At 41.5% G+C, this 19,286-nt stretch overlaps 2 protein-coding genes across 2 annotated transcripts in view; both read right to left on the bottom strand.

Annotated features, from left to right (window-relative positions):
• TSPAN6 (tetraspanin 6) overlaps window positions 1-11,216 on the bottom strand; it is a 22,505-nt gene extending 11,289 nt beyond the window's left edge. The window contains 3 exon segments of the mRNA XM_070759830.1: window positions 1-19; window positions 2,224-2,412; window positions 11,030-11,216. The exon segment at window positions 1-19 is cut by the window's left edge and continues 56 nt beyond it. Of these exon segments, the coding sequence (XP_070615931.1) occupies window positions 1-19; window positions 2,224-2,412; window positions 11,030-11,116 (295 nt within the window). The 5' untranslated portion in view covers window positions 11,117-11,216.
• The window catches only part of TRMT12 (tRNA methyltransferase 12 homolog), a 533,403-nt gene that overhangs the window by 408,706 nt on the left and 105,411 nt on the right, over window positions 1-19,286 (bottom strand). The gene's annotated exons all lie outside the window — the stretch shown is intronic.

Below are 19,286 nucleotides of genomic sequence, written 5' to 3'. Positions count from 1 at the left end.
TGGTTAAGAACATGGCATACTGTGGACAGAAAACAGGAATGAAATATATCAGAATGGCCCTCCGTGTTGTTGTTTAAGAATAAACAATTTAACCTATCAATCCGAACACCACTGGAAGGGACCATGGAGGTCTTCTAGTCCAACTTCTTCAAGCAGAAGACCCTATGTTGGGAGAGATTTGCACACGCAGAAAGTAACCCACCAAGTAGCCACAGTGCACAACTATACCTAGTTGAAGTCTTCAGTGAAAAACACCGCAGCGGGCGTTCTTGTAAAAATATATTTTAAGTTTAAGTTTAAGTTTAATCAGATTTGTATGCCGCCCCTCTCCGCAGACTCGGGGCGGCTCACAGCAATAGCACTTTTATTCTTATCCAACTGCTTCTCTAAATAAACTATCACTTTAACATTTAACCACTATAATAAACTATCCATAATAGTATCATATAACACTTATTACATCCACCACTGCAACCACTAACTACAAACCACCCAGCACAAACCACTCTATAACAAACCACAACCATGCAAGGGTGTTACTCCTATTATATAGGTTACAGCCAATCAGGTTGCAGCACATTTAGCAAACCCATGATTACATACAGATTATGGTTTACATCAGCCTTTCCTATGGTTACAAACCATTTACTTACATTGTAATATTACCTCCAGAAATAAACTTATTTCTGACACCCTATACCAGGGGTTTTAAATACAAGGCCCGGGGGATGGATTCAGGCTGCGGGATGTTAAAATTTGGCCCTCAGGGTCGCTCTAGAAACAGCAAAGGACTGGTCCACGGTACCTCTGCAAGTGAAAATGGAGTTTGAAAGGCTGTGGGTGGCCCCCCCACAAACTCTGTTTTCACTGGCAGAGGGTTGCAGGAGGTTGTCACAGTCACAAAACGGTGCTTTCTAGCCCTCTCTAAGTTGTTTACAGAGTCAGCCTCTTGCAAGAATCTGGGCCCTCAATTTACCGACCTCAGAAGGATCTAAGGCTGACTCAACTTTGAGCCTAGTAAGATTCAAAACTGCCGACAGCCGGCATTCAGCAGAAGTAGCCTGCAGTACTACGTTCGGACCACTGCGCCCCCCCCCCCCCCAACACTAACATTTATTTATTTATTTATTCAATTTTTATTTGTTCAATTTTTTATGCCGCCCTTCTCCTTAGACTCAGGGCAGCTTATAACATGTTAGCATTTTTTAACAGAGCCAGCCTATTGCCCCCACAATCCGGGTCCTCATTTTACCCCACCTCGGAAGGATGGGAGGCTGAGTCAACCTTGAGCCAGTGATGAGATTTGAACCACTGACCTGCAGATCTAGCAGTCAGTTTTAGTGGCCTGCTGTACAGCACTCTACCCACTGTGTCTTACCTTTACCTGGGTTAAAGCTGTGGGGAGGAGGGCGTTTGCACAGGTTCGCCCTGGTGCACCAGTTGTGGCCCTATTTGGACAGGGAGTCATTGCTCACAGTCGCTCATGCCCTTATCACCTCGAGGTTCGATTACGGCAATGCTCTCTACATGAGGCTACCTTTGAAAAGTGTTTGGAAACTTCAGATTGTGCAGAATGCGTCCGCGAGAGCCATTGTGGAGTTACCCAGGTTTGCCCTCGTTTCTTCAACACTCCATGGCTTGCACTGGCTGCCGATCAGTTTCCGGTCACAATTCAAAGTGTTGGTTATGACCTATAAAGCCCCACATGGCATCAGACCGGAATATCTCCGGGATCGTCTTCTGCTGCACAAATCCCAGTGGCCAATTAGGTCCCACAGAGTTGGCCTTCTTCGGGTCCCGTCGACTAAACAATGTCATCTGGCGGGCCCCAGGGGATGAGCCTTCTATGTGGCAGCCCCGGCCCTCTGGAACCAACTCCCCCCAGAGATCAGAACCTCCCCCATCCTCCTTGCCTTTCATAAATTGCTCAAGACCCACCTATATCGCCAGGCATGGGGGAATTGAGACATCTCCCCCAGGCTTATATAGTTTATTTATGGTATGGTTGTGTTGTATGACTTTTAAATGATGGGTTTTAGATAATTTTTAATATTAGATTTGTTACTGTTATTATTGTTGTTGTGAGCTGCCACGAGTCTTCGGAGATGGGCAGCATGCAAATCTAATAAATTATTATTAGTATTATTATTAATTATTAGTAATCCCAACCAGTTACTTGCAGTTCAACCAAAAAATCACCCCAAACCCATTTGAAACAATTACCAGTTTCAGCATCCACGTGCTTCCACGACAGGTCGCGAAACAGCCAAAGGTGCCGAGCAGAGCGACCACCAACCCTGCCCCGATCAGGACATAAGGAACATTGCTGGCCTTCTCGTTCAGTAGGAAGAAGTAGACTTCCAGGCTCACCTTGCCCCAAATGCCAACGCCAAGGAGGACAATGCCAGTGAACTGGAAAGGTAGAAGGGGGAAAAAAATGGTGAGTCAATCGAGCAACATTTCGGGATTCGTTTGCCTACAAACAAGCCGTTCCTCCTAACCAGAGTTCGCTGAGATTCTGCACTGCCCTTGCGTTGACGCAGATCAGCTCTGCTTCGATCTGAGTTCGAAACCATCAACCACTGTCTTTTTAAAAAAAATTGAATTTAAAAACAAAAACAAAACACAAAGCAACAAAGACATCGAACTTAATATAAATTTACATTTAGATTTCTGTTTCTTCGGTTTTCCCCCTTTTTTTTACAATTATTCTAATTTCTTTTTATTTATTTATTTATTTTATTTATTGGATTTGTATGCCGCCCCTCTCCGAAGACTCGGGGCGGCTAACAAAAGTCATAAAACAATGTACAATAATAATCCAATAAATACTAAAAATGATTAAAAGACCCATTAATATAAAAAGCCATATATACAAACATACCATACATGATATTGTAAAGGCCCAGGGGGAAAGAGCATCTCAATTCCCCCATGCCTGGTGGCAGAGGTGGGTTTTTAAGTAGCTTACGAAGGAGGGTGGGGGCAATTCTAATCTCTGGGGGGAGTTGGTTCCAGAGGGCCGGGGCCACCACAGAGAAGGCTCTTCCCCTGGGTCCCACCAAGCGGCATTGTTTAGTTGATGGGACCCGGAGAAGACCCACTCTGTGGGACCTAACCGGTCGCTGGGATTCGTGCAGCAGAAGGCGGTCCCTGAGATAACCTGGTCCGGTGCCATGAAGGGCTTTATAGGTCATAACCAACACTTTGAATTCTATCCTGTTATAAAGTTTCCCCCATACGATCCAATGTTCTTTTTCTTGTTTGTTCTGTAACTCTAGTGTAAGTTTACACAATTTTACACAGTCTAGTATTTTCCTAATCACCATATCATCGGTTGATACGTTTTATTTTTTTCCAGTTTTGTGCGAAAACTAATCTGTCTGCTGTTAATATGTGTGTTATTAAGTAGTCATTTGCCTTTTTGTGTTGTCCTCTGATAACTCCTAAAAGATACATTTCGGGTTTTAATTCTATACTGCTCAAAAAAAATAAAGGGAACACTCAAAGAACACATCCTAGATCTGAATGAATGAAATATTTGTTCTGTACAAAGTTGAATGTGCACAACAGCACGTCAATCAGTGTTGCTTCCCAAGTGGACAGTTTGATTTCACGCAAGTTTGATTTACTTGGAGTTATATTGTGTGTTTCAAGTGTTCCCTTTATTTTTTTGAGCAGTGTATTTCATAATTTAGGGTTTCTTTTAGCCATTTTTTAATCATAATCCTCTTTTTTTGTTTTGTTTCTGGGCACGTCCACTATGTGTGATAATATGTGCCATGTGTTGGTTTGGATCTTCAACATTCATTATTGATATTTGGACAAATTTTAGCTAATCTTGCCAGGACATAATGCCACCGGTAGAACATCTTATACAAATTTTCTCTATAAGGCACCGATATTGTCATTTTATAATTTTCTTTCCATAGTCTTTCCCAGCCTTCTAGCTATCAACCATTGTCTTATAAGGTGAATTGGTCTGTGTGAGAGGCCAAAGGTCACAAAATTGGCTTTCATAAGTGTTGGTTATGACCTTTAAAGCCCTTCATGGCACTGGACCAGAATATCTCCGAGACCGCCTGCTGCCGCACGAATCCCAGCGACCGATTAGGTCCCACAGAGTGGGCCTTCTCCGGGTCCCGTCAACTAAACAATGTCGGTTGGCGGGCCCCAGGGGAAGAGCCTTCTCTGTGGCGGCACCGGCCCTCTGGAACCAACTCCCCCCGGAGATTAGGACTGCCCCTACTCTTCCTGCCTTCCGAAAACTCCTTAAAACCCACCTTTGCCGTCAGGCATGGGGGAACTGAAACATCTTCCCCTGGGCATGTTTAATTTATATATGGTATGCTTGAGTGTATGTCTGTTAGTATATGGGGTCTTTTTTAAATCGTTAAATATTTTAAATCTGTTTAGATTATTTATGATTTGTTTCCACGTGTTGTGAGCCGCCCCGAGTCTTCGGAGAGGGGCGGCATACAAATCTAAGTAATAAATAAATAATAAATAAATAAGGGCAGAACTACAACTCACTGTTTCCTGCTGATTGGCTATAAGTCACTCAGCTGGCTTTAAGTATGAGGGTCGCCCAGAAAGTAATGCACCACACTTTTTTTTCTCAGCCTGCAGCAATGGTACGAATGCACACTATCGCACACACGTACACCCCTTGGGCGCCCGAGCCAAAAAAAGGTTCACCATCATAGCTAGAGGTATAACAAGCAGGAAGAGGGAGATTATGATCCCGCTATATAGAGTGCTGGTAAGACCCCATTTGGAATCCTGTGTTCAGTTCTGGAGACCTCACCTACAAAAAGATATTGACAAAATTGAACGGGTCCAAAGACGGGCTACAAAAATGGTGGAAGGTCTTAAGCATAAAACGTGTCAGGAAAGACTTAATGAACTCAATCTGTATAGTCTGGAGGACAGAAGGAAAAGGGGGGACATGATCGAAACATTTAAATATGTTAAAGGGTTAAATAAGGTCCAGGAGGGAAGTGTTTTTAATAGGAAAGTGAACACAAGAACAAGGGGACACAATCTGAAGTTAGTTGGGGGAAAGATCAGAAGCAGCATGAGAAAATATTATTTTACTGAAAGAGTAGTAGATCCTTGGAACAAACTTCCAGCAGACGTGGTAGATAAATCCACAGTAACTGAATTTAAACCTGCCTGGGATAAACATAGATCCATCCTAAGATAAAATACAGAAAATAGTATAAGGGCAGACTAGATGGACCATGAGATCTTTTTCTGCCGTCAGACTTCTGTGTTTCTATGTTTCTATCCCTGCTCTAGATCAGGGATCCCCAAACTTTTTACACAGGGGGCCAGTTCACTGTCCCTCAGACTGTTGGAGGGCCAGACTATAAAAAAAACCTATGAACAAATCCCTATGCACACTGCACATACCTTATTTCAAAGTAAAAAACAAAATGGGAATGTACTATTTAGAGGGGGGGAAGAAGTCTGAAATTCATATATGTTTCTGTTTTGTTTTTAATTTTCTTTTGTTAACATCTGATTGTAGGTTTTCTTGGCATATATAAAAACGTATAAAGAAAGAAGGAAGAACTTTCGCATAATGGTTAATAAGTTAGAAATATAATTGGTGTACTTTTTGAAGGAACATTAAGGAGGGAATTTAATTAAAAGAAAATGAATGTAACTGGATGACAAAATTAGGGACAAAAAAACTTTTGCAACTTTTTTGATGATTGATATTAGTTACTAACCAAATACAGTACCGCATTTTATTCATAGAAAATTAGATGGAACACTGTGTTGTGTTACTCACCTGCGGGCCGGATAAATGGCCTCAGCGGGCCACACGCGGCCCACGGGCCGTGGTTTGGGGACCGCTGCTCTAGATCTTTCAACCAAACTAAGGATTTAACCAGCTTCTGTGAAATTGTGTTTTCCCTTTTAACTTCCCAAACATTGTAGGGGCTTTGTATCTCCGGATTTTTCTCATTCTGCAACGAGTTTCCACAAGTCCTTCGAAAGCGGAGCCTCCGGGGTTCCACGCACTCCCCACCTTGCTTCCCCGCCTACCCCAATTCCCACGAACACCGAACGCCTTCCAAAAAAAAAGAAAAACGGCGCCTTGCGGTCAAAAGACCGACTCTGCTACTCCCTGGGAAAAAGGCAGACTCACCTGAATCCAAAGCCTGGAGCAGCAATGTTGAAAGGAAAGGACATGGTTACCGATTGAATTCCACACATTGCTATTCACTGCCCCCAACCCCCCCAGAAAGAAAGAAAAACCTCAGCAAACTGGCAACTTTTTAAAAAAAATGAGAAAAGTAGAAAGATGCAAGATCTTGGGGCTGGCACCTATCAGAGAGGGCCCCTTATTCCTTACTAGAGGTCTTCAAACTTGGCAACTTTTAAGACTTGTGGACTTCATTTCCCAGAATTTAATGTATTTTTCGGAGTATAAGACGCACCTTAGTTTTGGGGAAGAAAAATAGGGAAAAGAATCTGCTTATCAGATATTCATCTGGCTAACATCCTTAGTCTGGTCAGCTTCAGGACATAATTTTATCCCCTGATTAGGGCTTTTAAAAAAACTTATTCAGAGAAAGTAACAATGAAAGAGCCTTCTCAAAAATCAAATTCATTTAATTATTCATATAACCACAGCAGCCAGATTAATTTTCGCACAATGGTGGAAAAACGAAGATATACCCCAAGACGACTTAATAATAGAGAAAATTAAATATTGTGCAGAGATGACCAGGTTAACTATGGCAGTCAGAAACGATACTGAGTCCTCATTTATCAATTGCTGGGACCCTTTCTACTGTTGGCTAAAAAAAAAAAGAACAACTTGCTTAACAAATGATAAGAATTGTATATATTCGAACAGACACAAATCTGGTATAAAACTTTTCCTTCTTTTTCAATAGATGTAAGAGATATCGATATTTACCCAAAAAGTGGAACAACTTTTTTTCCCCAAAACCTCTTTACCTTGATTTATTCAACGCTTGCTTGTACTTATCTATATTTCTAAAAATTAGATGTAAGGAAATGAGCTGCTGAAAATAAAACTAGTTCATATTCTTAACACAGTTCTACCGTACACCCGCCCATTCCTTTCTTTCTTTCTTCCTTTCTTTCTTCTTCTTCCTTCCTTTCTTCTTTCTTTCCTTTTGTAGGTTTGTATGTCCATTGATTGTTTTGTCTTTATGTCTTGGTTTATTGTCAAAGCACATGATTATTGCTTAAGTAATTTGCCATGTTTTAATTGTCAATTGTAATTTTTTGTTGCTTATGTATTCATTGTATATTTGTAAATTAAAAAAATTATTTAAGAAATATAAAAAAGCTACATTCAGAGCTGGGAAAATCATTAGCACCTGGTTACGGCTGGAAAGAAACCTTTAGAGCAATGAAAAAACCCTGCAAAGACTTAGGGTTTGGAAAACATTCTTCACAAAGAGTAACAATGAAAGAGCCTGCAAGGTAAGAGCTAGTTAGGACTGGGGAAAAAAGCTTTGAAAAAAGCTACATTCAGAGTATAAGACGCACCCGAATTTTCAGCTTCTTTTAGGAAGGGGGGGAAGGTAAGTCTTATACTCCGAGAAATACGGTACTTATTGATTAGTTAAATTTCTAAACCGCCCAACTCCTGGCGGACTCTGGGCAGAGTACAACAGTTTAAAACAATCAAAACTTTAAACTCCCAGAATATAAAAGAAACATTCATTCTACTTGGCCGGAGCTAGATGATACAGCTCAACGGCACCAGGCCTACCGGCAAAGTTAAGTCTTCACAGGCGAGCAGGGTGGGGGCAGTGCGGAACTCTAGGGGCAGTTGGTTCCATAGTGCTGGAGCCGCCACAGAGAAGGCCCTCGCACGTAGCCCCGCCAACCGACATTGTCTAGTCGACAGGACCCGGAGTAGGCCGACCCTGTGAACCCTAATCGTTCACTGGGAGGTATGCGGCAGAAGACGGTCCAGTAAGTAGTCAGGCAATAAGTCATGTTTATAGGTGATAACCAACACCTTAAATTGCATCCAGAGATCAACTGGAAGCCAGCGCAGCTCACCAAGTGTTGGTGTGATGTGGGCATACCTAGGCATGCCCACAACAGCTCACACGGCTGCAATTGCCGCTCCGAGTCCTCGGAGAGGAGCGGTATACAAATGTAATAAATTATTATTATTATTATTAATTTCTGGGAGTTGACTCAGCCTTCCATCCTTCCGAGGTGGATAAAATGACGACTCAGATTGTTGGGGGCAATATGCTGATTTTGTAAACCGCTTAGAGAGGGCTGAAAAGGACTGCAAAGCGGCATATAAGAGAAAATGATGGAGGAAAAGAACGAGGGAGAGGAAAATGAAACAAATGAGAGAAAAGGAAGAGGGAAGAGAGAAGTGGAGAGGAAGGAGGGAGGGAAGGAAGGAGAAATGGAGGGAGTTTGTTGATTTAAGTTTAAATTTACTTAATAAAGAAGTATAAATTACTTTATTACTTAATTATTGATCACTTAATTACTTATTACTTCTTCTTTATTTTATTATTTATTATTATTATTTATTAATAATCGCTAAGGTTGTAAGATCGTTCAAGCCACGCCCACCTAATGACATGGCCAGCAAGCCACTCCTACCCAGTCACATGACCATTACACACCCACAAAATAAGCCATACCCACAGTGTGGCAGTAAAAAATTTGGCTGCCCATTACTGCCCCTGGCTGATGAATGGACTGAGAGAAATGGGAATGACTGTTTTTTTAGGGTTTTTAGTTTTAGTTTTTACATTTAATTAATTGGACCCAAAATGTCATGTATTGCTTTATTATATGCTGTGAGCCACCCTGAGTCCTCGGGGAGGGGTGGCATAGAAGTCCAAGAAATGAATAAATAAAATAAATAAATATAAGTCTATGAGCTACTGCTATTGAAGTCCACAAGTCTTAAAGTTGCCAAGTTTGAAGACCCCTGCCTATCTTCTCAAAGCTGAGCCCTTTCTTTTAAGGATGAAGTTCCATCTTATTAAAACGATGATGATGTTATTGTTTACTAAGCCTATGGAGGACTTTTGACAGTTGGCGAAAAACTCTCGGAAATATTATTTCAATGTGTCCCATGTGGGCGGGTGTTGACAGACAGAGGGATGTTCTGCTCTCTTTTTTTCTGGGTGTCTTTCATCAGGCTGGGTCACACTCACCAGAAATTATCTTTATGACTGATCTAAGAAGAGGTGGGAAAAGAAAGAAGACACACATTTCTTTGCATGAGTTTCCCTGAATGTCTTTTTTAGAGGGCCATCTACAAGAGGGAGGGAGATGTTTCTTCCTGCCGTGTAGGGGAAAAAAGAATAAAAGTCTTGGGGTTCAGTATACAAAACTTTCTGCAACCTTCAAGGTTCCAACAACTCTGGATCAGGGAAAACAAGAGGCTGAACTTGGAACCTTGATTACTCCTAGATTATCTCAACAGTAGATAGAGGGCTTTAAAAAACACCACCTTCACCCGAGATCAACAACCTTTCCTCTATTTATTTATTTTTCCTGGTTCAAAAGAATTCTCCAACTCCAAAGTTAGCAAAATAAAGGAAGGCCTGAAGCTGCAATTTATCTGAATTAAACTCCTCGTTCAAGCCACGATTCCCAGGGCCACGAGGACTGGATTCCATTCACACAACTTCGAGCCTTTAAACGGTTGAATGTCACAAGCTTGGAAGCGTGACAGGGAAAGGCAAAGGAATAATAATAATAATAATAATAATAATAATAATAATAATAATAATAATAATTTATTAGATTTGTATGCCGCCCCTCTCCGAAGACTCAGGGCAAGGGGAAGGATATTGCTTCGTCCAAGCATTATTAGAACATAGAATAACACAGTTGGAAAGGGACCTTGGAGGTCTTCTAGTCCAACCCCCTGCTTAGGCAGGAAACCCTACACCACTTTAGACATATCTTCTTGAAAACTTATTATTTATTTATTTATTTATTTATTTATTTATTTATTTATTATTTAGATTTGTATGCCGCCCCTCTCCGCAGACTCCAGTGTAACTTGGAGCGTTCACAACTTCTGGAGGCAAGCTGTTCCACTGATTAATTGTTCTGACTGTCAGGAATTTTCTCCTTAGTTCTAAATTGCTTCTCTCCTTGTTTAGTTTCCACCCATTGCTTCTTGTCCTACGCTCAGGTGCTCTAGAGAAGAGTTTGACTCTCTCTTCTTTGTGGCAACTCAGCATCTAATACAGAGGTCTTCAAACTTGGCAACTTTAAGACTTGTGGACTTCAACGCCCAGAATTCTCCAGCCAGCATAATAATAATAATAATAATAATAATAATAATAATAATAATAATAATAATATATTTTAAGATTTGTATGCCGCCCCTCTCTGAAGACTCGGGGCAGCTCACAACAACAATAGCTGGTCCGCAAGTCTTAAAAGTTACCAAGTTTGAATGAAGACCTCTTTATTAGATGCTGAGTTTGCAAATCCATGCAAGGAAAAACTCCTTGACTGCATTCCCATCACATGCAATCCCTAAGCAAATAAACTAAGGCTGGCTTGAGGGATTCTGGGATTTGAAGTCCCTGCATTTCAAAAAAGTTTGCAAAGTTTGAGAACCCGCTGGGATTAGAACTGCTGTGCATCCAAAGAGGCACCAAAGACAAATTCTTTGTGTGTTGGCCAATAAAGAATTCTTAAATAAATAATTGTATTTCATAAAATAAAGAATTATCCTTTTTTTGACCTTTTTTGACAAGGTGCTGAGCCAATGGCCGAGTTACCTCCAGGCAGGTGGGACCAGAAGCCCCATCACTTGGCTGTGCTACGCATGATGGGGCTTGTAGTCCCGCCCCCCCCCCCCGCCTTCTCTTTGCAAAAGGCGCCCCCTCCCTTTGCAAAAGGGAAAGAGTTTTGGGAAGGAGAGAAAGGCGAAGGCGCCCCCCATTGCCCTGCCCCCCCCCCCGTCTAGGGCGAGGGGGAGGGACCCCCTCCTACCCCGCCCCCCATTGTTCCCTCGGCTCTTCCTCACCCAGAAGATAAAGGTGTAGATGAGGAGGACGCTCTTCAGGCAGGTGATGACCGGTTTGGTCTGCAGCCTCCGCGATGGGGATGCCATGCCCGAACCCCGCTCCGCCGCCGCTCCGCCGCTCGTCCGAACTAAGCCAACACTCCGACTGTTCCAAGCCGCCAGCCCCCGGGAACGGAACGAACCGAGCCTTTCCGGAAAAGGCCGAAAACGAGAGGCGTCTTCTCCCGGCCAATGGCAAAATCCGGGCGGATTTGCCGAGCCTGTCCGGAATTTGCCGAAAGAGGGAAGACCCCCTCGTTAGGGTAGCCGACGCCGATCCGATCCACAAGCGTGGCCGACCTATTCCGGAAAATCCCGAAAGGCTGCGGTTTGGTTTGGTTTTTTGCGCGAACCCAATCGGAACCATCCGAGCCTTTCCGGGAGATCCCGAAAGGAGGACAGGCGCCTCCTTCGGCTTTTTCCGACCTCTCGCCTCCCCTTTTTTCAATGTGGTTTAGCAGCTGAGAGGGCTATTTTTATATATTTTTAGAGCTTTGTTTGGACCGTGAGATGGCGCCAGTCCACAAGCAGCGATCCATTTAAGAGTTTTTTCGAGGTTTTTAAAAGATCCAAGTGGGCTGAGGGATCCTGAGGGAGACAAGGTTTTCCCCTCAAGGAGTTTGTCTCAACAGCTGAAAAAATTCTGAGGAGATTCTCAGTCATTCACCTCGTGGTTGTCCCAAAAGTGTGTGTTTTTTTAATTTCCAGGAGACAACTGAACTTTCTTGGATTTATTTTTTCTTTTGAAGACGTTTCGCTTCTCATTCCAGAAGCTTCTTCTGCTCTGACTTCCTTTTTAATTTTTTTAAATTAAAAATATCGGTTTTTTATTAAATTTATATACATTTTAAAAGACAGCACATAATCTATGATATTCCAATCATTTCCATAGGAATATAATCGCATACAGTACAGTACATACAGAACCCTGAGGGAGACAAGATTGGTTTTCCCCTCAAGGAGTTTTGCATTCAACATGTGCAAAACTTCTGTGGAGATTCTCAGTCATTCATCTCATGGTTGTCCCAAATGTGCTCCCCTGCCCCAGGAGGCAACAGGATTTTCTTGGATTTTTTAAAAATTTGAAGTCATTTCGCTTCTCATCCCAGAAGCTTATTCAATTCTGACTTCCTTTTTAATTTTTTGTTTAAAATATATATATATATAGGTTTTTTTATTAAATTTGTATACATTTAAAAAGACAGCACATAATCTATGATATCCAATCATAATCGCATACAGTACAGTACATACAGTAGGTCTGGGTTAGAACAACAAACAAATAGAAAAGATAAGACATATAGAATAGAAAGTATGTCATACTCAGTAATACATAGTCATAAGCAGTCAGGAAGTCAGTGTACAACCTTAGACTGTACACTGACTTCCTTTTTTAAAAGTCTTTATTAAGCTTTTCCATTAAAAAAGGACATACAAGACAGACAGAAAAAAATCCCCACATAAAATACTGTACAGCAAAAAAATACTGCTCAAAAAAATAAAGGAAACATTTAAACAACATTTGTCTCTCCTCATCTCATTTATCTTTTCTTCCTTTCAAATATGTTCACCTATACTTTTATATCTTTTCTTCTATTCTTTATTTATATTATTACATATCTATTCTCTTCAATGTGTATTATGTATTGGACAAAATAAATAAATAAAATAAATAAATAACACAATATAACTCCAAGTAAATCAAACTTCTGTGAAATCAAACTGTCCACTTAGGAAGCAACACTGATTGACAATCAATTTCACCTGCTGTTGTGCACATTCAACTTTGTACAGAACAATGTATACAATGAGAATATTTCATTCATTCAGAACTAGGATGTGTTATTTGAGTGTTCCCTTTATTTTTTTTGAGCAGTGTACATACATCAAAACAAATACTGTACTCTTTTTTTTGATGATTACTCACTTTTACAGCTTTTTCACAATGTTTCTGTATCTAATTTTGTGTTAAAATACCATTTGGTTTCTTTTAACCTTCATTAACATTTATCTAAGTCTATCTTTAGAGTGGTTTAATCACATATTGTATTTTCCATATCATTTATTATACATACATATATAATCTGTTCTTAGGGAAAGAAAGTACAGATATTTACGGATTCACTTTGGAAATTTCGTGTTTTATAACCAAATTTTTAAATTTTTTATTTTGTTTTAACCAGCAATACCATTTTTTCCCATATTTCACAAAATCCAGAGTCATCTTTTTCATGTATTTCCCTTGTCAATTTGCACATTACTGAACATTCAAGAATTTTTCTAGATGAAGTGGGGATATTTTCCTGCTATTCTGAAGATGTTTCTGGAATGAGAAGCGAAACGTCTTCAAACGAAAAGAAAAACAAGAAAGTACAGCTGCTTCCTTTAAGAAGCATCTTTGGGACAGTTGCAAAAATCCAGCTGCTTCTTTAAAAAAGTATATTTGGGACAGCTGCAAAAATTCCCTTTCTTCCTCTGCTGAATCCAGGCTATTCCTGTTGAACGTCTGCCTGCTCTACACAATCCAGTTCCTCCTTTAAAATGTTAAAAGGGTGCCTGTGGTGACCTGATTCCCCAGTATTTTTGGCCATTATTGGTGCTGTGGATCATCTTGTTTATTTTATTCTTGACTAAATCATCTTACAGTAGTCTCGGCTACTTGTTTGTTTATGCTTTTTAGCTGGTTTTCCGGTTGTTGTTGTTTTCTTGTGGTTTTGTACGCTGTCCAGAATGAGTTGGGCAGCCAATACTTTTAAATAAACAAGCGAGTCAGCAAATAAATAAAGATTTCCGCCCAGGCTTCCTCCTTTCTCTCTGCCTCTTAGAGTTGGAGGCAATGGTTTCATTGCAGAATAACAGACTTGGAAGGGAGTTTAGAAGTCTTCTAGTTCAATTCACTGCCCAAACAGAAGACGCTATACCTGTGATGGTGAACCTATGGCACATGTGCCACAGGTGGCACGCGAAGTCCAGCGGTGGGCTCCAGCTGGAACGCTAAATTGGGCTCCCTGCCGTGGCTTGTGAGTGCTTGCTGGGCCAGCGCAATTTTGCTTCAGCACCTGTGGAGAAAGCAAAATTGTGCACCGAACTGCAGGTGCACCCGTGTTTTGGTGAGGGTTGTTTGCTTCCGTGCATGCTAATGATGATAATAATAATAATAATAATAATAATAATAATAATAATAATAATAATAATAATAATAATAATAATGTAACAACTCTGGCATAAGCCAGTGAAAGTGGTCCCAGTAGTCCTTGGCACGCTGGGTGCAGTGCCAAAGGATCTCAGCGGATATTTGAAAACCATTGGAATTGACAAAATCTCCATCTGTCAATTGCAAAAGGCCGCTTTACTGGGATCAGCAAACATAATTCGCTGCTACATCACCCAGTCCTAGGTGTTTGGGAAGCGCCCGACTGGTGATGAAATACGAAATCCAGCATAGTGATCTCGTTTGCTGTGTGGTATTGACATAATAATAATAATAATAGGTTTAGGTTTAGGTTTATTGGATTTATATGCCGCCCCTCTCCGCAAACTCGGTGCGGCTCACAACAATAATAAAAAACAGTACAGTACACAATACCAAATCCAATGCCCACCCATCCAGTTCCAATTTAAATTAATAATCTCATAAAAAACAGTATATATAAAAAACAGGCACACAGTCAATCAATCAACAAAACAACATGGGCAAGGGGGAGGTGTTTTAGTTCCCCCATGCCTGACGGCAAAGGTGGGTCTTAAGGAGTTTACGAAAGGCAGGGAGGGTGGGGGCAATCCTAATCTCAGGGGGGAGCTGGTTCCAGAGGGTCGGGGCCCCCACAGAGAAGGCTCTTCCCCTGGGTCCCGCCAGATGACATTGTTTAGTCGATAATAATAATAATAATAATAATAATAATAATAATAATAATAATTTATTAGACTTGTATGCTGCCCCTCTCTGAAGACTTGGGGCATCTCAAAACAACAATGGAACAATACAGATACAAATCTAATAACTAAAACTATAACCCATTACCTTAAAAACAATCGATACTATACAATCATATCCACGCATAACTTTCAATAGTCAGAGGGGGGGATACACTAGTTACCCCATGCCTGGCGACATAGGTAGGTCTTAAGGCTCCATGCGCGATTTTGCTATCTCCACAGGTACAGAAGCAAAATCGCACTGGCCCTGCAAACACTCACAAGCCGTGGTGAGCCCAATTTAGCAGAAGCCCACTCCTGGCAGAGCCATACCTGAGGGCACGCAAGACATTACCTTATGTCAGCTCCAGTGCACATGTGCACACTGACCAGCTGATTTTCAGCATTCCAGAAGGCGGGAGAGGCCGTTTTTGCTCTCCTCAGGCTTCAGAAAAGTTTCCAGAGCCTGTGGAGGACGAAAAAGAAACACAGCTGCCCAACTGGAAGTTTGTTTCTGAAAACAGCCTCCCCCTCGCCCAATGGGCCTACCAGAAGTCCAGAGGCTTCAGTGAGGTCTATACATATGCCCAAGGGGGGACAGGCTATGTGTGTACACATGCACGAGGGAGGGTATTGTGTAATGAGTGTGGGCACACATGCTTGTGCTACCGCATGCACTAACGTCCTTTTGGCACCTGAGGAAAAAAAAAAAGGTTCGTCCTCACTGCTCTATACCATTCTGGACAAGTGGTTGTCCACTGTCTTCTTAAAAACACTTATACACTAGGTGAAACTAGGCTTAATAGCAGTAACTGTGAGAGGAATCTTGGAGTCTTAGAGGACAACCAGTTAAATATGAGCCAACTCTGTGAAGCGGCAGTAGCCAAAAAAAGCCAATGCAATCCTTAATTGCATTAACAGAGGGATACAATCAAGATCACCTGAAGTACTAATTCCACTCTATAAAGCCTTAGTAAGACCACATCTAAAATACAGCACCCAGTTTTGGTCACCGTGCTATAAAAAAAGATGCTGAGACACTAGAAAGACTGCAGAGAAGAGCATCCAAGATGACTAGGGGAATGGAGGCTCAAATCAGTGGAGGGCTACGAGCCGGAACGCTAAATTGTGCTCGCCGGCGCGGCTCATCAGTTCTTGTGGGGCCACATGATTTTGCTGCTGCACCTGCAAAATAATGCACGGAACCTCAGGTAAAACCTCGTTGAAACACAGGTGCAATTTTGCTACCTCCACAGGTGCAATTTTGCTACCTCCACAGGTGCAGCAGCAAAATCTCGCTGGTCCCGCAAGAACTTACGAGCCGCCGCGGGGAGCACAATTTAGCGTTCTGGCTCATAGCCCATCGCTGGCTCAAACATACGATGAATGGTTGCAAGAACTGGGCATGGCTGGTCTAGTGAAGAGAAGGATGGGTGAGCAGTGTGGTCGGGTGGTAGGAAAAGCAAGTAGGATGCTTGGCTGCATAGCTAGAGGTATAACAAGCAGGAAGAGGGAGATTGTGATCCCCTTATATGGAGTGCTGGTGAGACCACATTTGGAATACTGTGTTCAGTTCTGGAGACCTCACCTACAAAAAGATATAGACAGAATTGAACGGGTCCAAAGACGGGCTACAAGAATGGTGGAAGGTCTTAAGCATAAAACATATCAGGAAAGACTTAATGAACTCAATCTGTATAGTCTGGAGGACAGAAGGAAAAGGGGGGACATGATCGAAACATTTAAATATGTCAAAGGGTTAAATAAGGTCCAGGAGGGAACTGTTTTTAATAGGAAAGTGAACACAAGAACAAGGGGACACAATCTGAAGTTAGTTGGGGGAAAGATCAAAAGCAACATGAGAAAATATGATTTTACTGAAAGAGTAGTAGATCCTTGGAACAAACTTCCAGCAGACGTGGTTGGTAAATCCACAGTAACTGAATTTAAAGATGCCTGGGATAAACATATATCCATCCTAAGATAAAATACAGAAAATAGTATAAGGGCAGACTAGCTGGACCATGAGGTCTTTTTCTGCCGTCAGTCTTCTATGTTTCTATGTTTCTAAGGACCAGGGAAGACATCATAGCAGTCTTCCAATATTTGAGGGGCTGCCACATAGAGGAGGGGATCAAGCTATTTTCCAAAACACCTGAAGGCAAAACAAGGAATAATAGACGGAAACTGATGAAGGAAAAATTCAACCTGGAAATAAGGAGAAATTTTCTGATGGTGAGAACAACCAATCCATGGAACAGAAGTTGCCTTCGGAAGTTGTGGGAGTTTCATAGCTGGAAGCTTACAAGAAGAGAATAAACTGCTATCTGTCAGAAATGGTATAGAACAGTGGTGGCGAGCTTTTATTTCCTCGGGTGCCGAAAGGGTGTGTGTGCATGCTATTGTGAGTGCCCACACCCATAATTCAATGCCTGGGGAGGGTGGAAACAGTTTCCCCCATCCCTGAGAGGCCCTCTGGAGGCCAGGAACAGCCTGTTTCCCAAGTTCTAGTGGACCCAATAGACTCGTGTTTCACCCTCCCCAGACTCCAAACGTTTCTCTGGAAATGGAGGAGAGTTAAAAACACCCTCTCATCCCCCCAGAGGCTCTCTGGAAGCCAAAAACGCCCTCCCAAAGCCTCTGTGCAAGCTAAAAATCAGCTGGCCTGCACATACATGCATGTTGGAGCTGAGCTCCAAACTTGACTGTAAAAAATATGACTTCAGTAACCGAGTTATCAAAGTGTGGAACTCATTACCGGACTCCATAGTGTCATCCCCAAACCCCCAACACTTTACCCTTAGATTATCTACGGTTGACCTCTCCAGATTCCTAAGAGGTCAGTAAGGGGCGAGTACAAGTGCACTCGAGTGCCTTCCGTCCCCTGTCCTATTGCTCTCCTATATCTCCTATACCTTTCTTCTATTCCTATATCTCTTCTTCTACTCTTTCATTGATATGTTCTATTACTATACCTTCTTTTCTATTCTTTCTTAGATATATTTTACTATGAGTATCTCCTCTATAACCTACATCATGTATTTTACTATGTGTATATAGATATATACTCACTAAAATCCTCATTGTGTATTGGACAAAATGAATAAATAAAAAAATAAATAAACTAAATGACTAAATTGACTTACGAACTGCAAGATAAGGACATGGAGGACTTTCACAAAAGCTGGGACAGATGGTATATCTGGGTTGCAAAAAATAAATTAAAATAAAATAAAGTAAAGTAAAGTGAAAAGAAATTAGGAACCCCAAATCCAAATTTAGAAACAATAAATTTAAATATCATCAACAAATATTAACAAACTATAGCACCACTATACCATTGAAGAAAGAAGGCTATATGATTGATACAATGATATGGAGATTATAAGATTGTACTTATGTATTAAATGTATAACAACTGTAAAAAGGAAGATTTTCCTTTGTAAGTTAGACGTAAGCTGCACATAAATCACACTACTCTTCGAGTGCCATTTGTAAATAATGATACCAAATATGCTATATATAAAGCAGAATGCTTTATTTTTTTTCTTTTTCTTATCTTCTTTTCCTCTTCCCTTTTTTCTTTCTTCTCTCCTTTTTTCATATTCGTTTTATGTGTATATATCGTTTATGTTGTCCTTTGTTGTGTAATTTTAATGTAAATACAGTATTTAATAAAACTTTTTTCAAAAAAAATAAAAATAAATAAACAGCTTCCATGCCAGCAGATATGGCTCCACATGCCGCCTCTGGCACCTGTGCCAGAGGTTCGCCATCACTGTTATAGAGCCTCCTGGTTGGGTGGGGGTTGGACTAGATCAGTGTTTCCCAACCTTTTTTGAGCCGTGGCACATTATTCACATTTTCAAAATCCTGGGGAACATTGAGGATGGGGGGGGGGGGCGCTAAAGAAAGGTTTGGACAAAAAAAAATCTCTCTTCCTCCCTTTTGCTCTATTTCTCCCTCCCTCTTTCTCTCTCTTTTCCTTCCTCCCTCTTTCTCTCTCCCTCCATCCCTCTTTCTTTCTCTCTTCCTTCCTCTCTTTTTTGCTCTCTTTCTCTCTCTCTCCTTCCCTCCCTCTATGTCTTTCTATCTCCCTCCTTCCCCCCTCTCTTGCTCTCTCTCTTGCTTTCTCTCTGTCTCTCTTGCTTTCTTTCTCTCTCTCTTTCTCTGTCTCTCTTACTATCTCTCTCTCTCTCTCTTTCTCTCTCTCTCTCTCTTGCTATCTCTCTCTTTCAAAGGATATTTGTTGCTGCCCCCGCCAGGGAAGCTCCAGCTGGGTGGTGCGGTGCCGGTGCCTTTG

The sequence above is a fragment of the Erythrolamprus reginae genome, chromosome 8, assembly GCF_031021105.1.
Source record: "Erythrolamprus reginae isolate rEryReg1 chromosome 8, rEryReg1.hap1, whole genome shotgun sequence".
Taxonomy (NCBI): domain Eukaryota; kingdom Metazoa; phylum Chordata; class Lepidosauria; order Squamata; family Dipsadidae; genus Erythrolamprus; species Erythrolamprus reginae.
The sequence above is the reverse complement of the archived record's forward strand: the minus strand, read 5'-3'. Positions and strand labels throughout refer to the sequence as shown.